This window comes from Oncorhynchus masou, chromosome 11 (genome assembly GCF_036934945.1).
Source record: "Oncorhynchus masou masou isolate Uvic2021 chromosome 11, UVic_Omas_1.1, whole genome shotgun sequence".
In the NCBI taxonomy this organism is placed as follows: Eukaryota; Metazoa; Chordata; class Actinopteri; order Salmoniformes; family Salmonidae; genus Oncorhynchus; species Oncorhynchus masou.
Window position 1 is genome coordinate 52,346,876 of NC_088222.1, and position 20,454 is coordinate 52,367,329.

At 45.8% G+C, this 20,454-nt stretch overlaps 1 protein-coding gene across 4 annotated transcripts in view; it reads right to left on the reverse strand.

Moving 5' to 3' along the window:
• Positions 1-5,280: 5,280 nt before the first annotated feature.
• LOC135548821 (dihydropyrimidinase-related protein 3) overlaps positions 5,281-20,454 on the reverse strand; it is a 36,359-nt gene continuing 21,185 nt past the window's right edge. For 2 of the 4 annotated variants that reach the window (XM_064978773.1, XM_064978775.1), the window contains exons 9-14: positions 19,583-19,739; positions 18,579-18,720; positions 17,659-17,829; positions 11,659-11,838; positions 7,631-7,787; positions 5,281-6,147 (exon numbers count right to left, since the gene is read on the reverse strand). In XM_064978773.1, the coding sequence (XP_064834845.1) occupies positions 6,053-6,147; positions 7,631-7,787; positions 11,659-11,838; positions 17,659-17,829; positions 18,579-18,720; positions 19,583-19,739 (902 nt within the window). In that variant the 3' untranslated portion in view covers positions 5,281-6,052. Of the gene's footprint in view, positions 6,148-7,612; positions 7,788-11,658; positions 11,839-17,658; positions 17,830-18,578; positions 18,721-19,582; positions 19,740-20,454 lie in introns of all 4 variants that reach the window. The other 2 variants (XM_064978772.1, XM_064978774.1) reach the window with 1 other exon arrangement.

The following is a 20,454-nucleotide window of genomic DNA, read 5'->3' on the forward strand; positions in this document are numbered from 1 at the left end:
GTCTGATGTGTTATTTATGAGAAGGCTTTGTTGCTCCTCCTTCTTCTGCAGATTTGGCTCCAGTATTTGTTGTTACACACCAGAATGGTGAGCTCACCAAGTCATTTGGGGCGAACACACCAATTTAGCCACTGTTTCCTTGGTGAATCACACTGTATTCTTCAAAGCTGTGCATGAGCTAATAAGTCATTTGGTACTTTCAGGGCTTTATGATGCCTATGCTGAGTTAATGTCACACTTCATTACTGCTGAGCTCCTCCACCCCTTAGAAAAACAGAGGTTATGTTCAGAGCCGCTGAGGTCATAGTGGACAACAGCCAAAGTCATGCTGCCTGTAACTAATTATCATCTGTCCTATACTGACAAAAATATAGAATGTTTTTACCTCTTCCCCGATACTACCGGCTCTCTCTTTTTTTTTTATCTTGCCAGAGATCAAGTCAAGACTGGAGTCCTTGTGGAGTCCTCTCTCTTTCTCCCTCTCTGACCGCCCACCCGCTCCTGTCTTAATCAGCTGAAGACATGACCTCTTTAACACATTATCAGCAAGTTACCATGCATCATGTGCTTTTCCCATTCACTGCTCGTCTGTCTGTGGCCAACTTCTCCCCCAGATCCCCTTTTAAGACGAGCCCCCCATTACTCTTCCTCGGTGGGCTCTGAGATCAAAGTTGATCCAGCGCTTTCCCACATTCACAGGGTAACCTGTGAGTCTCCGTGAATGATATACGCTCCTCATAAAGCCAAGTTGAAGTCAAGCTGGAGGATCACATAAGATAAGAATAACAGGGGACTTTATTGGATTTCTCCTCAAAGAGCCTCTCTCCCCACACACAAGCTCATCTGTTGTAAATGGACGTACGGTATAAACTAACTGGCCAGTGACAACTATATTATCTTGGGGAGGGTTTATATACAATGCCAATAAGTCCTTGTGAACTGGCCGTGTTTGCAAAAATAATGCTGACTATCTCCCACTCCAGACTGAGATGGCGTTTTATAGAAGCAATCTTCTCAGTTTATCATAATGACAGCCTTTAAAAGTGATGTCATGATACTTTAACTGGCTATAAAATACAAAAATGATAACAGAGTGGTGACAAGTTTACTGCCAGGTTAAAGAATGGGTCAGAAAATGGGAAATTCCCTAAACAATGGAAGTATGAATCCAGAATTGTGCAGATAGAAATGTGATATACTGGAACAGCAATAATACTGTCAGTATTATTAGTACTATTATCTGTCAGGTCTACACATCCAATTTCTATGAGAGATGTTCTCAACAATGTGCTCTAGTACAGTCCTGGTCAGAGTACATAAAAAGGATCGGACCCTTTTTTTTCAATTTTTGCCTAAAATGACATACCCAAATATAACTTCCTGTCGCTCAGGCATTTATGCAAGGATATGCATATTCCTGATACCATTTGAAAAGAAACACTTTGAAGATTGTGTAAATTTGAAATGACTGTAAGGAGAATGTAACACATTAGATCTGGGCAGAAAATACAAAGATTTTTTTGTTTTTTGTTTTTATACCATCATCTTTGAAATGCAAGAGAAAGGCCATAATGTATTATTCAAGCCCATGTGCAATTTAGATTTTGGCCACTAGATGGCAGCAGTGGACGTAAAAAGTTTTTGCCTGATCCAATGAACCATTGCATTCCTGTTTAACATTTTGTATCAAGACTGCCCAAATGTGCCTAATTGGTTTATTAATAACTTTTAAAGTTCGTAACAGTGCACTCTCAGACAATAGCATGGTATTATTTATCTGTGTGCAGATAGAAATGGCCCGTTCCTGTAGGTTCCTGTAGGTTCATGCTCTACAACATCCGCAGAGTACGACCCTGCCTCACACAGGAAGCGGCGCAGGTCCTAATCCAGGCACTTGTCATCTCCCGTCTGGATTACTGCAACTCGCTGTTGGCTGGGCTCCCTGCCTGTGCCATTAAACCCCTACAACTCATCCAGAACGCCGCAGCCCGTCTGGTGTTCAACCTTCCCAAGTTCTCTCACGTCACCCCGCTCCTCCGCTCTCTCCACTGGCTTCCAGTTGAAGCTCGCATCCGCTACAAGACCATGGTGCTTGCCTACGGAGCTGTGAGGGGTACGGCACCGCAGTACCTCCAGGCTCTGATCAGGCCCTACACCCAAGCAAGGGCACTGCGTTCATCCACCTCTGGCCTGCTCGCCTCCCTACCATTGAGGAAGTACAGTTCCCGCTCAGCCCAGTCAAAACTGTTCGCTGCTCTGGCCCCCCAATGGTGGAACAAACTCCCTCACGACGCCAGGACAGCGGAGTCAATCACCACCTTCCGGAGACACCTGAAACCCCACCTCTTCAAGGAATACCTAGGATAGGATAAGTAATCCTTCTCACTACCCCCCCCCCTTAATGATTTAGATGCACTATTGTAAAGTGGCTGTTCCACTGGATGTCAGAAGGTGAATTCACCAATTTGTAAGTCGCTCTGGATAAGAGCGTCTGCTAAATGACTTAAATGTAAATGTAAATGTATCTGTAATAGCTCCTGAAAATTGGACAGTGCAGTTAGATTAACAAAAATTTAAGATTTCTGACAATATCAGAGATGTCTATGTCCTGGGAAATGGTCTTGTTACTTACAACCTCATGCTAATCGCATTAGCCCACGTTAGCTCAACCGTCCCGTGGGGGACCCACCTATCCTGAAGAAGTTGATCTCTCTATTGAAGAACATATCAAGACCATTTCAAGGACAGCTTTTTTCCAACTACCTAACATTGCAAAAATCAGAAACTTTCTGTCCAAAAATGATGCAGAAAAATTAATCCATGCTTTTGTCACTTCTAGGTTAGACTACTACAATGCTCTACTTTCCGGCTACCCGGATAAAGCACTAAATAAACTTCAGTTGGTGCTAAATACGGCTGCTAGAATCCTGACTAGAATCAAAAAATTTGATCATATTACTCCAGTGCTAGCCTCTCTACACTGGCTTCCTGTCAAAGCAAGGGCTGATTTCAAGGTTTTACTGCTAACCTACAAAGCATTACATGGGCTTGCTCCTACCTATCTCTCTGATTTGGTCCTTCCGTACATACCTACACGTACGCTACGGTCACAAGACGCAGGCCTACTAATTGTCCCTAGAATTTCTAAGCAAACAGCTGGAGGCAGGGCTTTCTCCTATAGAGCTCCATTTTTATGGAATGGTCTGCCTACCCATGTCAGAGACGCAAACTCGGTCTCAACCTTTAAGTATTTACTGAAGACTCATCTCTTCAGTGGGTCATATGATTGAGTGTAGTCTGGCCCAGGTGTGGGAAGGTGAACAGAAAGGCTCTGGAGCAACGAACCGCCCTTGCTGTCTCTGCCTGGCCGGTTCCCCTCTTTCCACTGGGATTCTCTGCCTCTAACCCTATTACAGGGGCTGAGTCAGTGGCTTACTTGGGGCTCTCTCATGCCATCCCTGGAAGGGGTGCGTCACCTGAGTGGGTTGATTCACTGATGTGGTCATCCTGTCTGGGTTGGCGCCCCCCTTTGGGTTGTGCCATGGCGGAGATCTTTGTGGGCTATACTCAGCCTTGTCTCAGGATGGTAAGTTGGTGGTTGAAGATATCCCTCTAGTGGTGTGGGGGCTGTGCTTTGGCAAAGTGGGTGGGGTTATATCCTTCCTGTTTGGCCCTGTCCGGGAGTGTCCTCGGATGGGGCCACAGTGTCTCCTGACCTCTCCTGTCTCAGCCTCCAGTATTTATGCTGCAGTAGTTTATGTGTCGGGGGGCTAGGGTCAGTTTGTTATATCTGGAGTACTTCTCCTGTCCTATTCGGTGTCCTGTGTGAATCTAAGTGTGCGTTCTCTAATTCTCTCCGTCTCTCTTTCTTTCTCTCTCTCGGAGGACCTGAGCCCTAGGACCATGCCCCAGGACTACCTGACATGATGACTCCTTGCTGTCCCCAGTCCACCTGACCGTGCTGCTACTCCAGTTTCAACTGTTCTGCCTTATTATTATACGACCATGCTGGTCATTTATGAACATTTGAACATCTTGGCCATGTTCTGTTATAACTCCACCCGGCACAGCCAGAAGAGGACTGGCCACCCCACATAGCCTGGTTCCTCTCTAGGTTTCTTCCTGGGTTTTGGCCTTTCTAGGGAGATTTTCCTAGCCACCATGCTTCTACACCTGCATTGCTTGCTGTTTGGGGTTTTAGGCTGGGTTTCTGTACAGCACTTTAAGATATCAGCTGATGTACGAAGGGCTATATAAATAAATTTGATTTGATTTGACTTGATTTAAAAGGTACATCTTTTTTTATTTCTACTATACTGTAGATTGAAAGATAAAAGAGTGACAGCCAGTCAGTTGCAACTCATGTTTATTCAGGAACAGTTCATAACACCACATCACACCTCAATGTTTTTTTTACCTGCCTTCTCTGGGTTTTGATACAACAGTAAAAAAAAAAAAAGAACATAAAAAAACAATAACAAAGATCAAGTCAAACTAACATAAATATAATCACCACTTGGATTGCTTGAAGTTAAAACACAACGACTTCCTCACAACCTCTTCCTCCGCTGATTGGGATAGCAAAAATAAAGCTCTCCTCATCCTCCTCGCCTCTTTCTGAAAACATATTACAATCAACTGCCTTGTCTAGGACAGGTAGACCAAACAGACGCATCGAAAATAATTGTGAAAGAGAGTGACCCGGGGTTGAGCCTGTCTGTCTTCCCCTTGGTGTTAGTTACCAAGCTAAGGGCTGTCGGTCAGGTATAGTGCACAGAAATGTGGAGACTCTCAGAGTGTTGAGATTTAAAACAGCGCAACATTATGTTTCAATGTTATGTTCTTGAATGCAGGTTATGATGGTCTGCTGCTTCAAAACGAGATCCCACATCGCCATGAAAATAAAAAGGAAAGACAGAGGTGAATTACTGTTATTTCAAATCAGGTTTGTTACCTTTATCATTTCATTTTCTTTATCCATTAATGTTCACAAAGCTCGGAATTACAATTTCACGACCCAGGCCATGGAAGTTGAGCTTGGTATTTCTTGCGCAAGGGTTTCCATTTACCTTTTACCACCCCCCCCCCCCCCCCCCCCCCACCCCAGATGACTTGCTAAACGGTATGTATAGGAACAGGCATTAAGCTTGAAGCGATTGCAAAGGACGGTTTCTCAATGGAATCTACAGCCAGGATGGAGCAGAGCGCAAGGGAAAATAAACATGACAACCATTTCTACCAACATGCTATTACATGTTTACAAAATATCTGTATTACCAGATGTGTTTTTTTATTTAAATCTTGTTTCCTGTTTTATTTTTTTTATTTTTTTTTATCGTTAATGACTATCACTTCTGGTTCAACAACCCAGGGAGCCAGCGACAACATCATTCACAAAGCTACGTTACATCTACCATACATACTCACAATGCCACCTATCAGTAATGGACATCACTGCATGTTATTATTACATCGCTATAGCGAACTACCGTATATCTGCAGACTAGTACTCAAAAAAAGAGTGACATTGAAAGCCGAACATGACGAAAGGGGGAAAAGAACCTAAGAATTGCTTTGAGAAAAGCAGTGCTACTTTTTCTAGGGGAACAGGCATCGGAACACTGTGGGTCATTGGTCATGGACAGTTATCATGAGGTTCATTGAACTATTTTATGGACTCAGAGTAGAACCTAAACTGTCAATGCACAGTTAAAACAATGACTAATGTTGACAGTGAGGGACAGTAATACACATTGATTACCTATATTCTGGTTATGACCATGCTCTTGTGATTCCACGGCATACAAATTCAATCTTTGTGTAAAGGTTTTGCCAAATATCCTTCAAATTAACCCATTGTTCTAGCGACTGACCTGCAATTCCCAAGGAGGAGGAAAACTGTGCTTTAGAAGCTTAAGCAGGTAGCATTGTGGCTGGTAAGGCATGAGGATTCAGTGTTTTGCTCAACTCTTAACTTGTAACTAATCATGTCTCCGTCTTCTCCCAGTGGCTGTTGTCATCTTCTGACTGGTCTCTATCCTGGTTCAACCTCTTAGCTGAGGGATGTGATGTTGGAGCGACCACCGGGGGGAACTACGATGCGGCGTCCCGCTGGCCGGATGGGGAGATCCTCTGTGGTGGGGGGACCTGACAGAGACAAAACATGATTTAGCGCTCAGATTCCCCTCCACAAAGCCAGTTTCTCCACTGGCAACTAGCGTTCGTCATGAGACAAACCGACCAGGCGACGTGACCTTGGCACTCCGTGGCGACCTCTGGAATAAATCCCTTTTCGACCACCAACGGGATTGGGATTAGCCCTGGATTAAATTGGCTTAATGGACGAGGAGAGATTTACGCCTACTGTTTTAAGTCTTACACTCTCTCCGGGCCAGGATCTAGTGTTTTACACTGTAGAACGCTATCACATCCTCTCTGCACGAAACACGACCAAGGTTAGCGACAGAGCAGTATATCAACCCCGTGGCTGGTGAGATGAAGCCCTATTCTGCAGAGTCCTGTGAGCGTGCGCGTGTTTGCGCCTGTGTGTGCGTGCACATGTGTGTGTTACGTTTGTGTGTGAGTGTGTGTACGTGGGTATATGTGTATGTGCTTTTGCATGTACTGGATATGGATGAGAGGGGTATGTATTCCCAGAGTGAGTGGCTAGTATTCGAACAGGGGATTATCTTGGATGCCAGAAGGAGAGAATAGGCCAGGTCTGGTTTATAAACACACAGCCTAGGAAAGGAAAGCAGGCTCTCTGGCTGTCTGGGAACGATGGGGATGAATGGAATAAAACCCCACTAGACTACAGCCACGGGGGAAATACTTTCCAATGCAGGTCACCCTCCCTCCTCCTGCATCAGTGCATCACACATAAACTATTCCTGTTGAACTATTGTTTATTTGGCTCCTCCCTCAACGGTTGTACTTTGAAAAGAGGTTGCAGATGTATGTAATCGCACTGTCACTCAACACTCAACTAAGCTCTGCTGTTGGTTATGTGAATGAACTTCAGATCCATAAATCATCATCAGCCTCATTCTACCCGCTCATTAGATGAGCTTCATTAAACAGACAACAACTACGAAAGTGAGACGCCAGATGTCTGGACTGAAATCTTAGAACACACTGTAGTTGAATTAAGATGCACACAGAGAGAGGGAGAGAGAGAGAGAGAGAGAGAGAGAAAGAGAGAGAACCAAGACAAAGCTGCATCAAGCTGAAATGAATGAAATCAATCAATGTAAAAAAATATACACACAAAAGATAACAAAAAGACTTGAGGAAACATATAGATACATTACTGTCTGGAAGTACCAAGATGGCTGGAGGGCAAATGTCTTGTGCTGTGTGCATTTGTTACCTCAAACAAATCATGAAGGCAGAAAATGTGATTATGCTAAAATGTCAGATTTCACCTGAAGGCTATTTAATATTCCGCAGACAAATGGCAAAGTCGCCCATGGCAACAGATCAAGCGTGAATTGCATTGTAATGTGTCAATGTGGACTGTTGTTGAGTGTGCGTGTCGGGTTCCTGGTACTTCCTATGACGGTAAGGTATCGGGAAGACAGATGGGTAAAATGAAAAGGTTGCTGAAGCTCACCGCGTTGTGCAGGGTTACCTGCTAAGCTAAAGGCCGAGTGGTGGAGGTTCCTCACGGGCTGCTTGGTGGGGGAGGTGCGGGCAGACGCTGAGGGGGTACCGCCACGGGACATGGGCGAGAAGTCAGACACGGGGCCATCATACATGCCCCTGGGCACTGCCCGCAGGACTGCCAGCTGAGAGAGAGGGGGGAGGGGGGGAGAAGGAGAGGGGGAGGGGGGAGTGGAGAGGAAGAGAAAGAGAGAGGAATAGGGTATCATTTCTGTTGGTAACTTTACAACAGTTCTCCAAGACAATGCCTGTTTATAATTTGATTCATGGGTTTGTTTGTAGAATGCATTGTGCCTGAATAAAAATGCATATTTCACCCGGTGTTTTCCGAAGGAAAGCATTTCCAGATTTACTGACAGACAGACGCACTGCAGACTGAGACACTGTGTTCTTATTTGACATGCAAGTTTCTGTCCTCTGTCCTAGGATTATGTGACTAAGGAATTCCTGGAAGCTGAGCTACAATCTTAGAAAAAATAGTTCCAAAAAGGTTCTTCGGCTGTCCCCATAGGATAACCCTTTTTTGGTTCCAGAGAGAACCATTTTTGGTTCAATGTAGAACACTCTGTGGAGAGGGTTCTACATGAAACTCAAAAGGGATAAACTTGGAACCAAAAAAGGTTCTTTAAAGGATTGGGAACAGCCAAAGAACCCTGTCTGTCACGCCCTGGTCGAAATATATTATATTTATCTTCATTTATTTGGTCAGGCCAGGGTGTGACATGGGTTATTGTGGTGTGTTTTTGTCTTGGGGTTTTGTGGGATGTCTAGCGTTAGTCTATGGCTGCCTGAGGCGGTTCTCAATCAGAGTCAGGTGATTATCGTTGTCTCTGATTGGGAACCATATTTAGGCAGCCATATTCTTTGTGTGTTTCGTGGGTGATTGTCCTTAGTGTCCTTGTTCCTGTCTCTGTGTTAGTTTACACAAGTATAGGCTGTTTTGGTTTTCGTTACGTTCATTACGTTCTTTGTTTTGTAGTATTTGTATTTGATCCGTGTTTACGTTTGTTCATTAAACATGGATCGCAATCTACACGCTGCATTTTGGTCCGACTCTCCTTCACCGCATGAAAACCGTTACAGAATCACCCACCACAACAGGACCAAGCGGCGTGGTAACAGGCAGGTGCAGCAAAGAGAGGAATGGACATGGGAGGACGAATTGTTTGGAGAAGGACCCTGGGATCAGCCTGGAGAATATCGCCGCCCCAAAGAAGAACTGGAGGCGGTGAGAGCTGAGAGGCGCTGGTATGAGGAGGCAGCGCGGCGACGCGAATGGAAGCCAGTCTGCATGGAGCTGTCAGTCTGCAAGGAGCTGCCAGTCTACAAGGAGCCGCCAGTCAGCATGGAGCAGCCCGATCCGTCAGTTGGCCAGACTCTTCCAGATCTGCCAGTCAGCCAGACTCTTCCAGATCTGCCAGTCAGCCAGACTCTTCCAGATCTGCCAGTCAGCCAGACTCTTCCAGATCTGCCAGTCAGCCAGACTCTTCCAGATCTGCCAGTCAGCCAGACTCTTCCAGATCTGCCAGTCAACCAGACTCTTCCAGATCTGCCAGTCAACCAGACACTTCCAGATCTGCCAGTCAACCAGAAAACACTAACTGCCACCACGATCAACATTGAATTAATACAAGAGGTCTCACCAAAGAAACATCTCTATATTCTGGTCAAAAAGTTGAGTATCCACCAACACCAGTAACAGGAGTACCCCTATGGACACATCGTATCCCTGCTACAACAGGCAGTCAGTCGTTACAGTATACAACCCACAGCCAACAGCCAACGCCCCTGAGATGAACCCTCAAGTCTGACGTAATACTTCTCTCTCAAACATCCCCATCCCCTCGTTCCATCCCCCCATTCTCCAGCACCTACATCAAAACGATATGTGAGATCACCCAGAGAGGTAGTTAAGACACCATTACTGCATTTTCTGGCAATTCCCATCTGCGTTACACACTCTGAACGCTATTTTTATCTTGTGCCTTCCAATTGGGGAGACAGACCTCCTATTATACCCCCGAAGCCTAGACACAGACAGACAGACATGCATCCAGCCCATAATGCATTGCTGTTATAGCTGACACCAGTGCGACTGCCCGAGAGGACAGACGTCCTTTGTGTACACAATCAAATCAAATGTTATTTGTCACATGCCGAATACAACAGGTGTATTCGTGAAATGCTTACTTACAAGCCCTTAACCAACAATGCAGTTCAAGAAATAGAGTTAAGAAAATATTTACCAAATAAACTTATGTAAAAAATCAAATAAAAGTAACACAATAAAAGAACAATAACAAGGGAATATATAAAGGGAATGACAGTACTGAGTCAGTGTGCGGAGGTACAGGGGGGGTTCAATGTAAATAGCCTGGGTGGCCATTTGATTAATTGTTCAGCAGTCTTATGGCTTGGGGGAAGAAGCTGTTAAGGAGCCTTTCGGACCTAGACTTGACGCTCCGGTTCCGCTTGCCGTGTGGCAACAAACTTTTCAGTCTCCTGAGGGGTAAAAGGTGTTGCCGTGCAGTCTTCATGACTGTCTTGGTGTGTTTTGACCATGATAGTTTGTTGGTGACGTGGACACCAAGGAACTTGAAACTCTAGACCCGCTCCAGTACAGCCCCATCGATGTGAATGGGGGCCTGTTCGGCCTTCCTTTTCCTATAGTCCACGATCAGCTCCTTTGTCTTGCTCACATTGAGGGAGAAGTTGTTGTCCTGGCACCACACTGCCAGGTCTCTGACCTCCTCCCTATCGGCTGTCTCATCATTATCGGTGATCAGGCCTACCATCATTGTGTCGTCAGCAAACTTAACGATGGTGTTGGAGTCGTGTTTGGCCACGCAGACGTGGGTGAACAGGGAGTACAGGAGGGGACTAAGCACGCACCCCTGAGGGGCCCCCATGTTGAGGACCAGCGTGGTAGATGTGTTGTTACCTACCCTTATCACCTGGGGGCGGCCCGTCAGGAAGTCCAGGATCCAGTTGCAGAGGGAGGTGTTTTGCTCCAGGGTCCTTAGCTTAGTGATGAGCTTTGTGGGCACTATGGTGTTGACCGCTGAGCTGGAGTCAATGAACAGCATTCTCACATAGATGTTCTTTTTGTCCAGGTGGGAAAGGGCAGTGTGGAGTGCGATAGAGATTGCGGTACGGGTTGGTGTGAAAACAGCTGAGATATATAAGTGCAGTCTGTCGCCATTGAACACACTGCTTTGGGATTACCATTTCAGTATGTACATTGAGATTGATGGCATGTCTGATGATGTGTGGCATAGGCTGAGCCACAGCAGCAGTATGCATTCGCGTAAAGCTAAACCGCCTTGAAAGTAAAGCCGCACTGACATCTTCCATGTTTGTGGGTTCTGGATGGCTCATCTCAGCTCTACATCACATTAGTCCTGATTAATCCCTAACCACTGAGAAAACACTTCCAGATGTCCGCAACTCGCGGACCTCACAGACCTTGCAGTCTTCAAATACTGTACTTCACACACCTCGTATCAGAGGAGGCTGCTGAGGGGAGGAACGGTTCATGATAACGTCCCGGAATGGAGTTAGTGGTACGGTATCAAGGACATGCATCTTCTTTTCATGTGTTGATGCCGTTCCTTTCACTCAATTCCAGCCATTATCATGAGCCGTTCCTCCCCTCAGCAGCCTCCTCTGCCTCACATACCTCACAGTCCTCACAGTCCTTCACCTTGGCTCAGTGTCACAGAGCAACACTCTGGCATGTAACAAACAATCCGCATAAATCCGCATATTCTAAGACAGAACTGAAGAGTTGGGAATATGTTTCTTGGAAATACTTGTATATTGTTTAATACTTTTATAAAGGGGAGACCGACTTAGGCTGTGTCTACACAGGCAGCCCGATTCTGATATTTTAATTGGTCAAAAGATCAGAATTGGGATTCCTGTGTCAACACAGCCTTGGAGTACAGTAGATTCTGACTAGACAGGAGTAAGGAGAGAGAGGCTAGCATCTTTTACCTGCTTCCTGGCCTTGATGCGCTTGTAGGCAAAGTCTGGGAAGGGGGTGCATGGGATGAAGCGACCGACCCCGGGGATGGCGTGCAGGTTCCCATCCTCCAGCACCAGCTTCCCCTGGCAAATCACCACCGAGGGGGCACCACGCAGCTCCATGCCCTCAAACACGTTGAACTCAGCAGCCTGGAAAACACACAAACAGACACAAACACAGATACGCGCACGCACGCACGCACACACACACACACACACACACACACACACACACACACACACACACACACACACACACACACACACACACACACACACACACACACACACACACACACACACACATTATACTTCAACTTGATATTGTATGTGTATGATCAGTGGTGTTGGGCCAACAAAAGAGGACAAAATCACAACAACAAAAACTTTAGGTTTATCAAGCCTGCTCCCCCCCCGTTGCACCCCAGTTAGTACAGTCCGTTATGCTGCCTTACTGTAGAGATGACCTAACTTTAGCCATTCACAACACAACCTAGTAATACGAGTGATGAGCAGCTGCAGGACGTCTCTCTCAGGAGTTGCCAAACTGAGGAATTGACAGTACAGCAGTGCAGAAGCAACTGGCTCCAACGTAAACGCAACTATTCCCAGTTTTCTGCAGTCTGACATTAGTCACTCGTCTGAAACAAATGGAGCCGGAGAGTTTACATGAGTTTACGTCAGTGTGTCTTTGTGGACTGAGATGGTCAAGTACGGCAAAATAAACCGGGACTTTGAAACGCATGACCTCATGGCTACGCACCACGTTATGAGCCAACAGGCTAATTCCGATAGAGATGGCAAATTCCACTAACGCTAATCAGACTTGGATGTTTTGCTCATTAAACTGGTCTGATGAGAGGCCATTCAATTTCAATTCAATTCAATTTAAGCCTCTTATTGGCATGGGAAACATATGTTAACATTTCCAAAGGTGAACTAGACAATAAACAAAAGTGAAATAAACAATAAAAAATGAAACATTACAATCACAAAAGTTCCAAAAGAATAAAGACATTTCAAATGTCATATTATGTGCAAATAGTACAAGTACAAAAGGGAAAATAAATAAACATAAATATGGGTTGTATTTACAATGGTGTTTGTTCTTCACTGGTTGCCCTTTTCTTGTGTCAACAGTCCACAAATCTTGCTGCTGTGATGGCACACTGTGGTATTTCACCCAGTAGATATGGGAGTTTATCAAAATGGGGTTTGTTTTCAAATTCTTTGTGGATCTGTGTAATGTGATAATAATATGGTCATATACTGAGCAAGAGGTTAGGAAGTGCAGCTCAGTTCCCACCTCACTTTGTGGGCAGTTTGTATATAGCCGGACTTCTCTTGAGAGCCAGATCTGCCTACGGCGGCCTTTCTCAATAGCAAGGGTATGCTCACTGAGTCTGTACATAGTCAAAGCTTTCCTTAAGTTTGGGTCATTCACAGTGGTCAGGTATTCTGCCACTGTGTACTCTCTGTTTAGAGCCAAATAGCATTCTAGTTCACTCTATTTTTTGTTAATTCTTTCCAATGTGTCAAGTAATAATCTTTTTGTTTTCTTATGATTTGGTTGAGTCTAATTGTGTTGCTGTCCTGGGATTCTGTGGGGTATGTTTGTGTTTGTGAACAGAGCCCCAGGACTAGCTTGCTTAGGGGACTCTTCTCCAAGTTCATCTCTTTGTAGGTGACGGCTTTGTTATGGAAGGTTTGGGAATCGCTTCCTTTTATGTGGTTGTAGAATTTAACGTCTCTTTTCTGGATTTTGATAATTAGCAGGTATCGGCCTAATTCTGCTATGCATGCATCAATTGGTGTTTTACGTTGTACACTAATGATATTTTTGCAGAATTCTGCATGCAGAGTCTCAATTTGGTGTTTGTCCCATTTTGTGAATTCTTGGCTGTTGAGCAGACCCCAGACCTCACAACCACAAAGGGCAATGGGTTGTATAACTAATTCAAGTATTTTTAACCAGATCCTAATTGGTATGTCAAATGTTATCTTCTTTTTGATAGCATAGAAGGCCGTTCTTGCCTTGTCACGAAGCTTGTTCACAGCTTTGTCAGACTCAGTTCTGACAGAATCTTTGCAAAAGAGCGAGGTGGTGCTGTAAGCCCTCATTGGTTGGGGACAGAAGCACCAGATCATCAGCAAACAGTAGATATTTGATTCTAGTAGGATGAGGCCGGGTGCTGCAGACTGTTCTAGTGCCCTCGTCAATTCGTTGATATATACAGTGGGGCAAAAAAGTATTTAGCCAGCCACCAATTATGCAAGTTCTCCCACTTAAAAAGATGAGAGAGGCCTGTAATTTTCATCATAGGTACACTTCAACTATGACAGACAAAATGAGGGAAAAGAATTTCAGAAAATCACATTGTAGGATTTTTTATGAATTTATTTGCAAATTATGGTGGAAAATAAGCATTTGGTCACCTACAAACAAGCAAGATTTCTGGCTCTCACAGACCTGTAACTTCTTCTTTAAGAGGCTCCTCTGTCCTCCAATCGTTACCTGTATTAATGGCACCTGTTTGAACTTGTTATCAGTATAAAAGACACCTGTCCACAACCTCAAACAGTCACACTCCAAACTCCACTATGGCAAAGACCAAAGAGCTGTCAAAGGACACCAGAAACAAAATTGTAGACCTGCACCAGCCTGGGAAGACTGCAATAGGTAAGCAGCCAATGAATCTGCAATAGGTAAGCAGCTTGGTTTGAAGAAATCAACTGTGGGAGCAATTATTAGGAAATGAAAGACATACAAGACCACTGATAATCTCCCTCGATCTGGGGCTCCACGCAAGATCTCACCCCGTGGGGTCAAAATGATCACAAGAACGGTGAGCAAAAATTCCAGAACCACACGGTGGGACCTAGTGAATGACCTGCAGAGAGCTGGGACCAAAGTAACAAAGCCTACCATCAGTAACACACTACGCAGCCAGGGACTCAAATCCTGCAGTGCCAGACGTGTCCCCCTGCTTAAGCCAGTACATGTCCAGGCCCGTCTGAAGTTTGCTAGAGAGCATTTGGATGATCCAGAAGAAGATTGGGAGAATGTCATATGGTCAGATGAAACCAAAATAGAACTTTTTGGTAAAAACTCAACTTGTCGTGTTTGGAGGACAAAGAATGCTGAGTTGCATCCAAAGAACACCATACCTACTGTGAAACATGGGGGTGGAAACATCATGCTTTGGGGCTGTTTTTCTGCAAAGGGGACAGGACAACTGATCCGTGTAAAGGAAAGAATGAATGGGGGCATGTATCGTGAGATTTTGAGTGAAAACCTCCTATAAGCAAGGGCATTGAAGATGAAACGTGGCTGGGTCTTTCAGCATGACAATGATCCCGAACACACCGCCTGGGCAACGAAGGAGTGGCTTCGTAAGAAGCATTTCAAGGTCCTGGAGTGGCCTAGCCAGTCTCCAGATCTCAACCCCATCGAAAATATTTGGAGGGAGTTGAAAGTCTGTGTTGCCCAGCAACAGCCACAAAACATCACTGCTCTAGAGGAGATCTGCATGGAGGAATGGGCCAAAATACCAGCAACAGTGTGTGAAAACCGTGGGAGAACTTGCACAATTGGTGGCTGACTAAATACCTTTTTTGCCCCACTGTATATTGAAGATGGTGGGGCTTAAGCTGCATCCCTGTCTCACCCCACAGCCATGTGGAAAGAAATGTGTGTGTTTTTTGCCAATTTTAACTGCACACTTCTTGTTTGTGTACATGGATTTTATAACGTTGTATGTTTTTCCCCCAACACCACCTTCCATCAGTTTGTATAGCAGACCTTCATGCCAAATTACGTCAAAAGCTTTTTTGAAATCAACAAAACATGAGAAGACTTTGCCGTTGTTTTGGTTTGTTTGTTTGTCAATTTGTTCTGAGACAGAGAGCCTATTGAGGCAGAGATGAGTGGAGTCATGGACACACAGGCCCAGTTTGGCTGGGAGGACAGAGGAAAAGAGGAGGCGGGTTGGCAGGCGGCTGGGCAGGCCGTCTCTGTAGAGATGAGACCATGGTTCTGCCTTAATTAACAACATCTGTGTGAGAAGAGAGAGAAATAACCCTCCTGCTCCTCCTCCTCTTCATTCCTCATCATCCAGTCGGCCTGTTTCTCATACTCCTCTATTTGGCATACAAAGACAAACAGCTGCCATCGCACAGCTGGGGCTAATGAATCCAAGCATCACTCTCTCTACCCGTTCTCTCTCTTTCTAGCACTTTCTCTCTTTCCTTCTCCCTGTCTCACTTCTCCTCTCCCACTGTTTTCCTACTCTCTTTCACTCTGGCTTGTTCTACCTGATCCATTTCCCTCCCTGTATTCTCCTGCCACTAAACTCTCTTCCTCCATCTATCGTTCTGTCTCTCCCTGTACATAGTGGTTTGCGATCTGTTGCCCCCCCCCCCCCCATTGTCAGTTTGTTCCTGTGCACACGGCCCTGGTGTTTTAGCGTGTTCCAGATTCAGCCCAGGACAGGACATAAGGCCTGCCAAGTATGATGTCATGGCCTGGCTCTCTGTGCAACAACATAAACAAAGCTAACCAGATCAAAACATTTCAGATAACTGAGGGTACTTGTATTTACTAAGGAGGGAAGGATACACAGATATAATGGTATAAAGCACTGAACTACTGTGTACAATAGATCACTATTATGAACATGGACAGGAGCCACTGTTCTTCTGTTATGTGTTCTTGTGTGCTGTTCTGTTGTCTGGAGGGGCTACACACAGGAAATGAGAAGGTGACATCATTCTGTAAGAACCTTTGGTCTCGTTGTATCTTTTCTACAAATGGGAAAGTCACTGAAAACATGTCCAATCTTTTTCCCAGCTCTTTCTTTCTTTCTCTCCCTTCCTCTCTCTCTCTCTCTCTCTCTGTTTTTCTTTCTTTCCATACCTCTTCATCGGACTCCGCTGCTTTTCTCTAAGGTCTGTCTCTCGTTCCCTCACTCTCTGTGCCTGCAGGGGGAAGTGCAGAAGGCTTGATTTCCATTGTGGACACATCCTCTGTTTAACCCTGTACTGCTCTGTATTCTCTGGACTCCTGTGTGATCCACGCATCACTTCCTGTCCTTGTGATTAGGGATGAGGGACAAGCTCTTTTCTCGCTGAACAACACACAGTGGTGGCTGCTCACAGCAATGGATAACATGGTTAGCTAACATAAAAACGACCTCAAAGCCAATTATTTGAAAAATTAACCCCCCCACCCTCAAAAATAGTGAACTATTGCCTTTGAGAGGTGTATGGCTAAGAAGAAGGGCAAAACATTGTTTTGTTTTCCTACAACAGTAACTCTCTCTCCTCCACATTCCTCAACCTCTGCATTGTAAGAGATCTCTCTCCGGCAGCAGTAAAGGCGGATAGTGAGGGCCAATGGTGTGTGCTTTAGTAGCCGTGGACGTCTACAGGGAGTTATTTTAGGAGGAACTGAACTGTCACTGGAAGCAGACCAGCGCTTTTCTCTCTCTTTCCCTCTCGTTCTCTCGCTGTCTCACACTCCTCTGGAAAACTATGTTACCTTCGCAGATCTCAGACCAGAACTGAATGTCCACAATGACCACCAGCCAGAGCTCAGCAGGCCTGCTATAATGTTTGTCAGAACATCTGTGGTAGTCGAAGTCAAAGACACCTCCTCCATGTCCTCTTAAACCACATGTCCTGTTTAACCACATGTCCTGTTAAACCACAGTGACCTGAATGTCCTTGATAAGTGCTGACTGCTACAACGAAAAGTGAAATGGACTTGAAGCTCATTGAACATTGTGGCTGAAATGTTGCCTATATGAGGGACTATTGGACTTTGGTGTGTTCAGTCCCTTTCATTCAGTGTACCCCCTTTATGCATTTGCCTATGTAGTCCATGTCAATAGTCATTGTACGTTTTTATGTATTTGACAGATGTTGCAAAAACACTTTCCCTATGGGGACCGTGAGACCTTTGACTCTTACCGAGTTGTGCGTCTTGGCGGTGATGGTGCGGACAGCGTCCGAGTCCCAGATGACCAGGTCGGCGTCGGAGCCCACGGCAACCCGGCCTTTACGGGGGTACAGGTTCAGGATCTTGGCGGCGTTGGTGCTCGTCACGGCAACAAACATGTTCTCGTCCATCTTGCCGGTGGTCTGAGTGAGCCAGAAGAAATGCTATCGGTGAAATGCGAGCTAAACAAAGATGCTTTTGCAGCTGACTGGTGGGCGGTGGCACTCTTGTAGTCTCACACAAGAACGCACGCGTGTGCACACACACACACACACAAACACACACAGACACACACACACACGCTCCTGTCAATGCTAGTGCCGAGACCATGTGTTTTTGCCTGAAGGGAGACGTAAGTGTGAATAATTCATCTGAGTTTCAGAGGCAAAGCTGCACCACAAATTTTGATTCATACCACAGCTGTCCATAAATACAAACCAAAGTCTGTTTGCACATGAAAGAGCAAGAACGAGAATGAGAAAAAGAATAGATCTATACTGTTCTAAGCAGGGTGAACGGCTGGGGGGACAGATCCAGAGATAGCGATAGAAAACCCGAGCACTCATAGAAACACAAAACCACACTCCCAGATTGATTAGGGAAGAGGAGAAGGGAGAAACCGCGGTGAACTGTGGACATGGTGCAGCATGAATTTTAAGGAGTGGGGTACTTAGAAAGTAGCTAAGAGGGTTAGAGGGAGGAAGGTAAAGAAAGGGTCGGTGAGAGGTAGTGAAGCTAACGGCACTCTATTCCCTGTATAGTGCACTACTCTTGATGACAGCTATATGGGCCTGATAAAGGGAATAGAGTGCCGTTTGAGACGCAGCCAAAGAAAGAGAGAGATAAGACACGTGCCATGCAGATAGCTGCCCAGCCATCCTCTCATCCTCACCACAGCCTTGTCCCAGATGAGGGACATCCTCTCCTCCACTCCGTTCACGCCCTCAGGGATCTGAGTGAAGTCATCCTTCCCTATGGCCTTCTGGGCCACGCTGAAGGTGCAGTGGGCACTGCCAGTCACGTTCAGGTCACCACTGGGAGGGAGGGAAGGAGGGAGAGAGAGAGAGAGAGAGAGAGAAAGATTATTAAAAAGAGTAAACTGAGTCAGGTACTGCTTCAGACCTGTTAGATTTGCTTTAGCTGTGATTTGTGATCCCTTCAGTTTATTCGATATAGAAAAGCTGGAAAAGTTCATAATTAGCTGGAGAAGCACAGACAAAGTAGATAAATTACTCTGAGTCAAGCGCCAAGGTCTCCTCCTATCAGTTATCCATGTCTTCCCTTTCTTACAGACCACTCAAACGTTCCTAGCAGACAAACAGTCCCACTTGTGCAACCATCAGACTATCTATCATGAGGTTGGAAGTGCCTCCAGAACCCTTTCAGCTTGTGATGGATGAAGTCATAGAGCCAGTGGCGGTTCTAGCTTGTATGGCTCCCAGGGCAACCCCCCCCCCCCCTTCAGCAACAATATGTCTGTGAACCTATATATTCACAGTATTATGAATGAATTGTGGTTTATTTGGTAGCATTTCGTAGTGTGACTGATTTTATTAATTGCATTTGTACTGTACAAAGTTAAAGATGCGCGATTTGATAAGATTCCCCCTACCTCGGGCTTCCAGTGGGGAGACCTGAGGTCAACCTACCCCCGCCCCCCTCCCCAGAGACCTTCCCAGGCAGTAGCCTGCCTAGCAAACTAGAATCAGTGCGCCCACTCTGACAAGGTTAATTGACCCGAACCCGCACATTTTTTGCCCCCGATGAGTTGCCTGGGCGGCTGCACAAGTCACCTATACCTATGTCTGCCACTGCATAGAGCACATTCAGGACAGATGCAGTGTGGACAGGTGAGGTTAGTGTGGTGTTATTCAGTCAATAGGGGGCGCTCTTTACCTGGCCAGTAACGTGTTCAGGTAGTCCGGGGTGGTGGGGTCCGGGCTGAGGGGGGGTGATGTCACAAAGGAGGCGGCCTTGGCCCAGTTCTTGCTCCAATAGTGCGTCCCGTCAGTCCCGAGGCTGGCCGTGATTGGCTCGCCGAACACAACGTTACCTGGGGAAAAGTTCGTCACCCAGGGTGAAAATGTACTCACTCGTTAACTAAATCTCCCACTTGATTGAACCAGGTTGATCCCACATTAATAAACACATTTGAACTAAAGGAATAATCAAATCTAACTAAAAGGTCTGGCGAAACAGCTGAAATATCTTGTAGTAAAGATCTGTTCTCCGAGCGAGTCTCTCTCTCTCTCTCTCTCTCTCTCTCTCTCTCTCTCTGGGCTCTGACATGACAAATCGGATGTCAGCACTGAGGAACAGGGCCAGCCAGTGACGAAAGCAAGGCCTCCTGGGAGCACATCTCCATGCCAGGCGAACCTCACATGCTTCCGACATGAGGACATGCAAACAGCATTTTTCCCTCTCTGCCTCTTCCTCAAAAAAGTGTCCATCTTTCTCTCCATTCCGCTCTCTCTCCCTGCTCCTCTGTGATGAATGGTGGAGACAGGTTTTACCTGACACTTTGCTACGGTGAACCTCAGGAAATAAGTTAGGGATTCTTCTCAAAACGGTCCTTCTTCTAGCCGGTCTGTCTACTAGACCAGACAGGACCTATGGTGTAAAATCTAGAGCATGAACCAAAACACCACAATCAGTACATAAGGGCACAGGCGCATTCCTGTCCTCCAACCGAATAGAAGACTGACAGAGGCAGCAGTGAAGTTGCACGACCTTCGAGGCCCATGCAGGTCCAATGACGTACTGAAGCT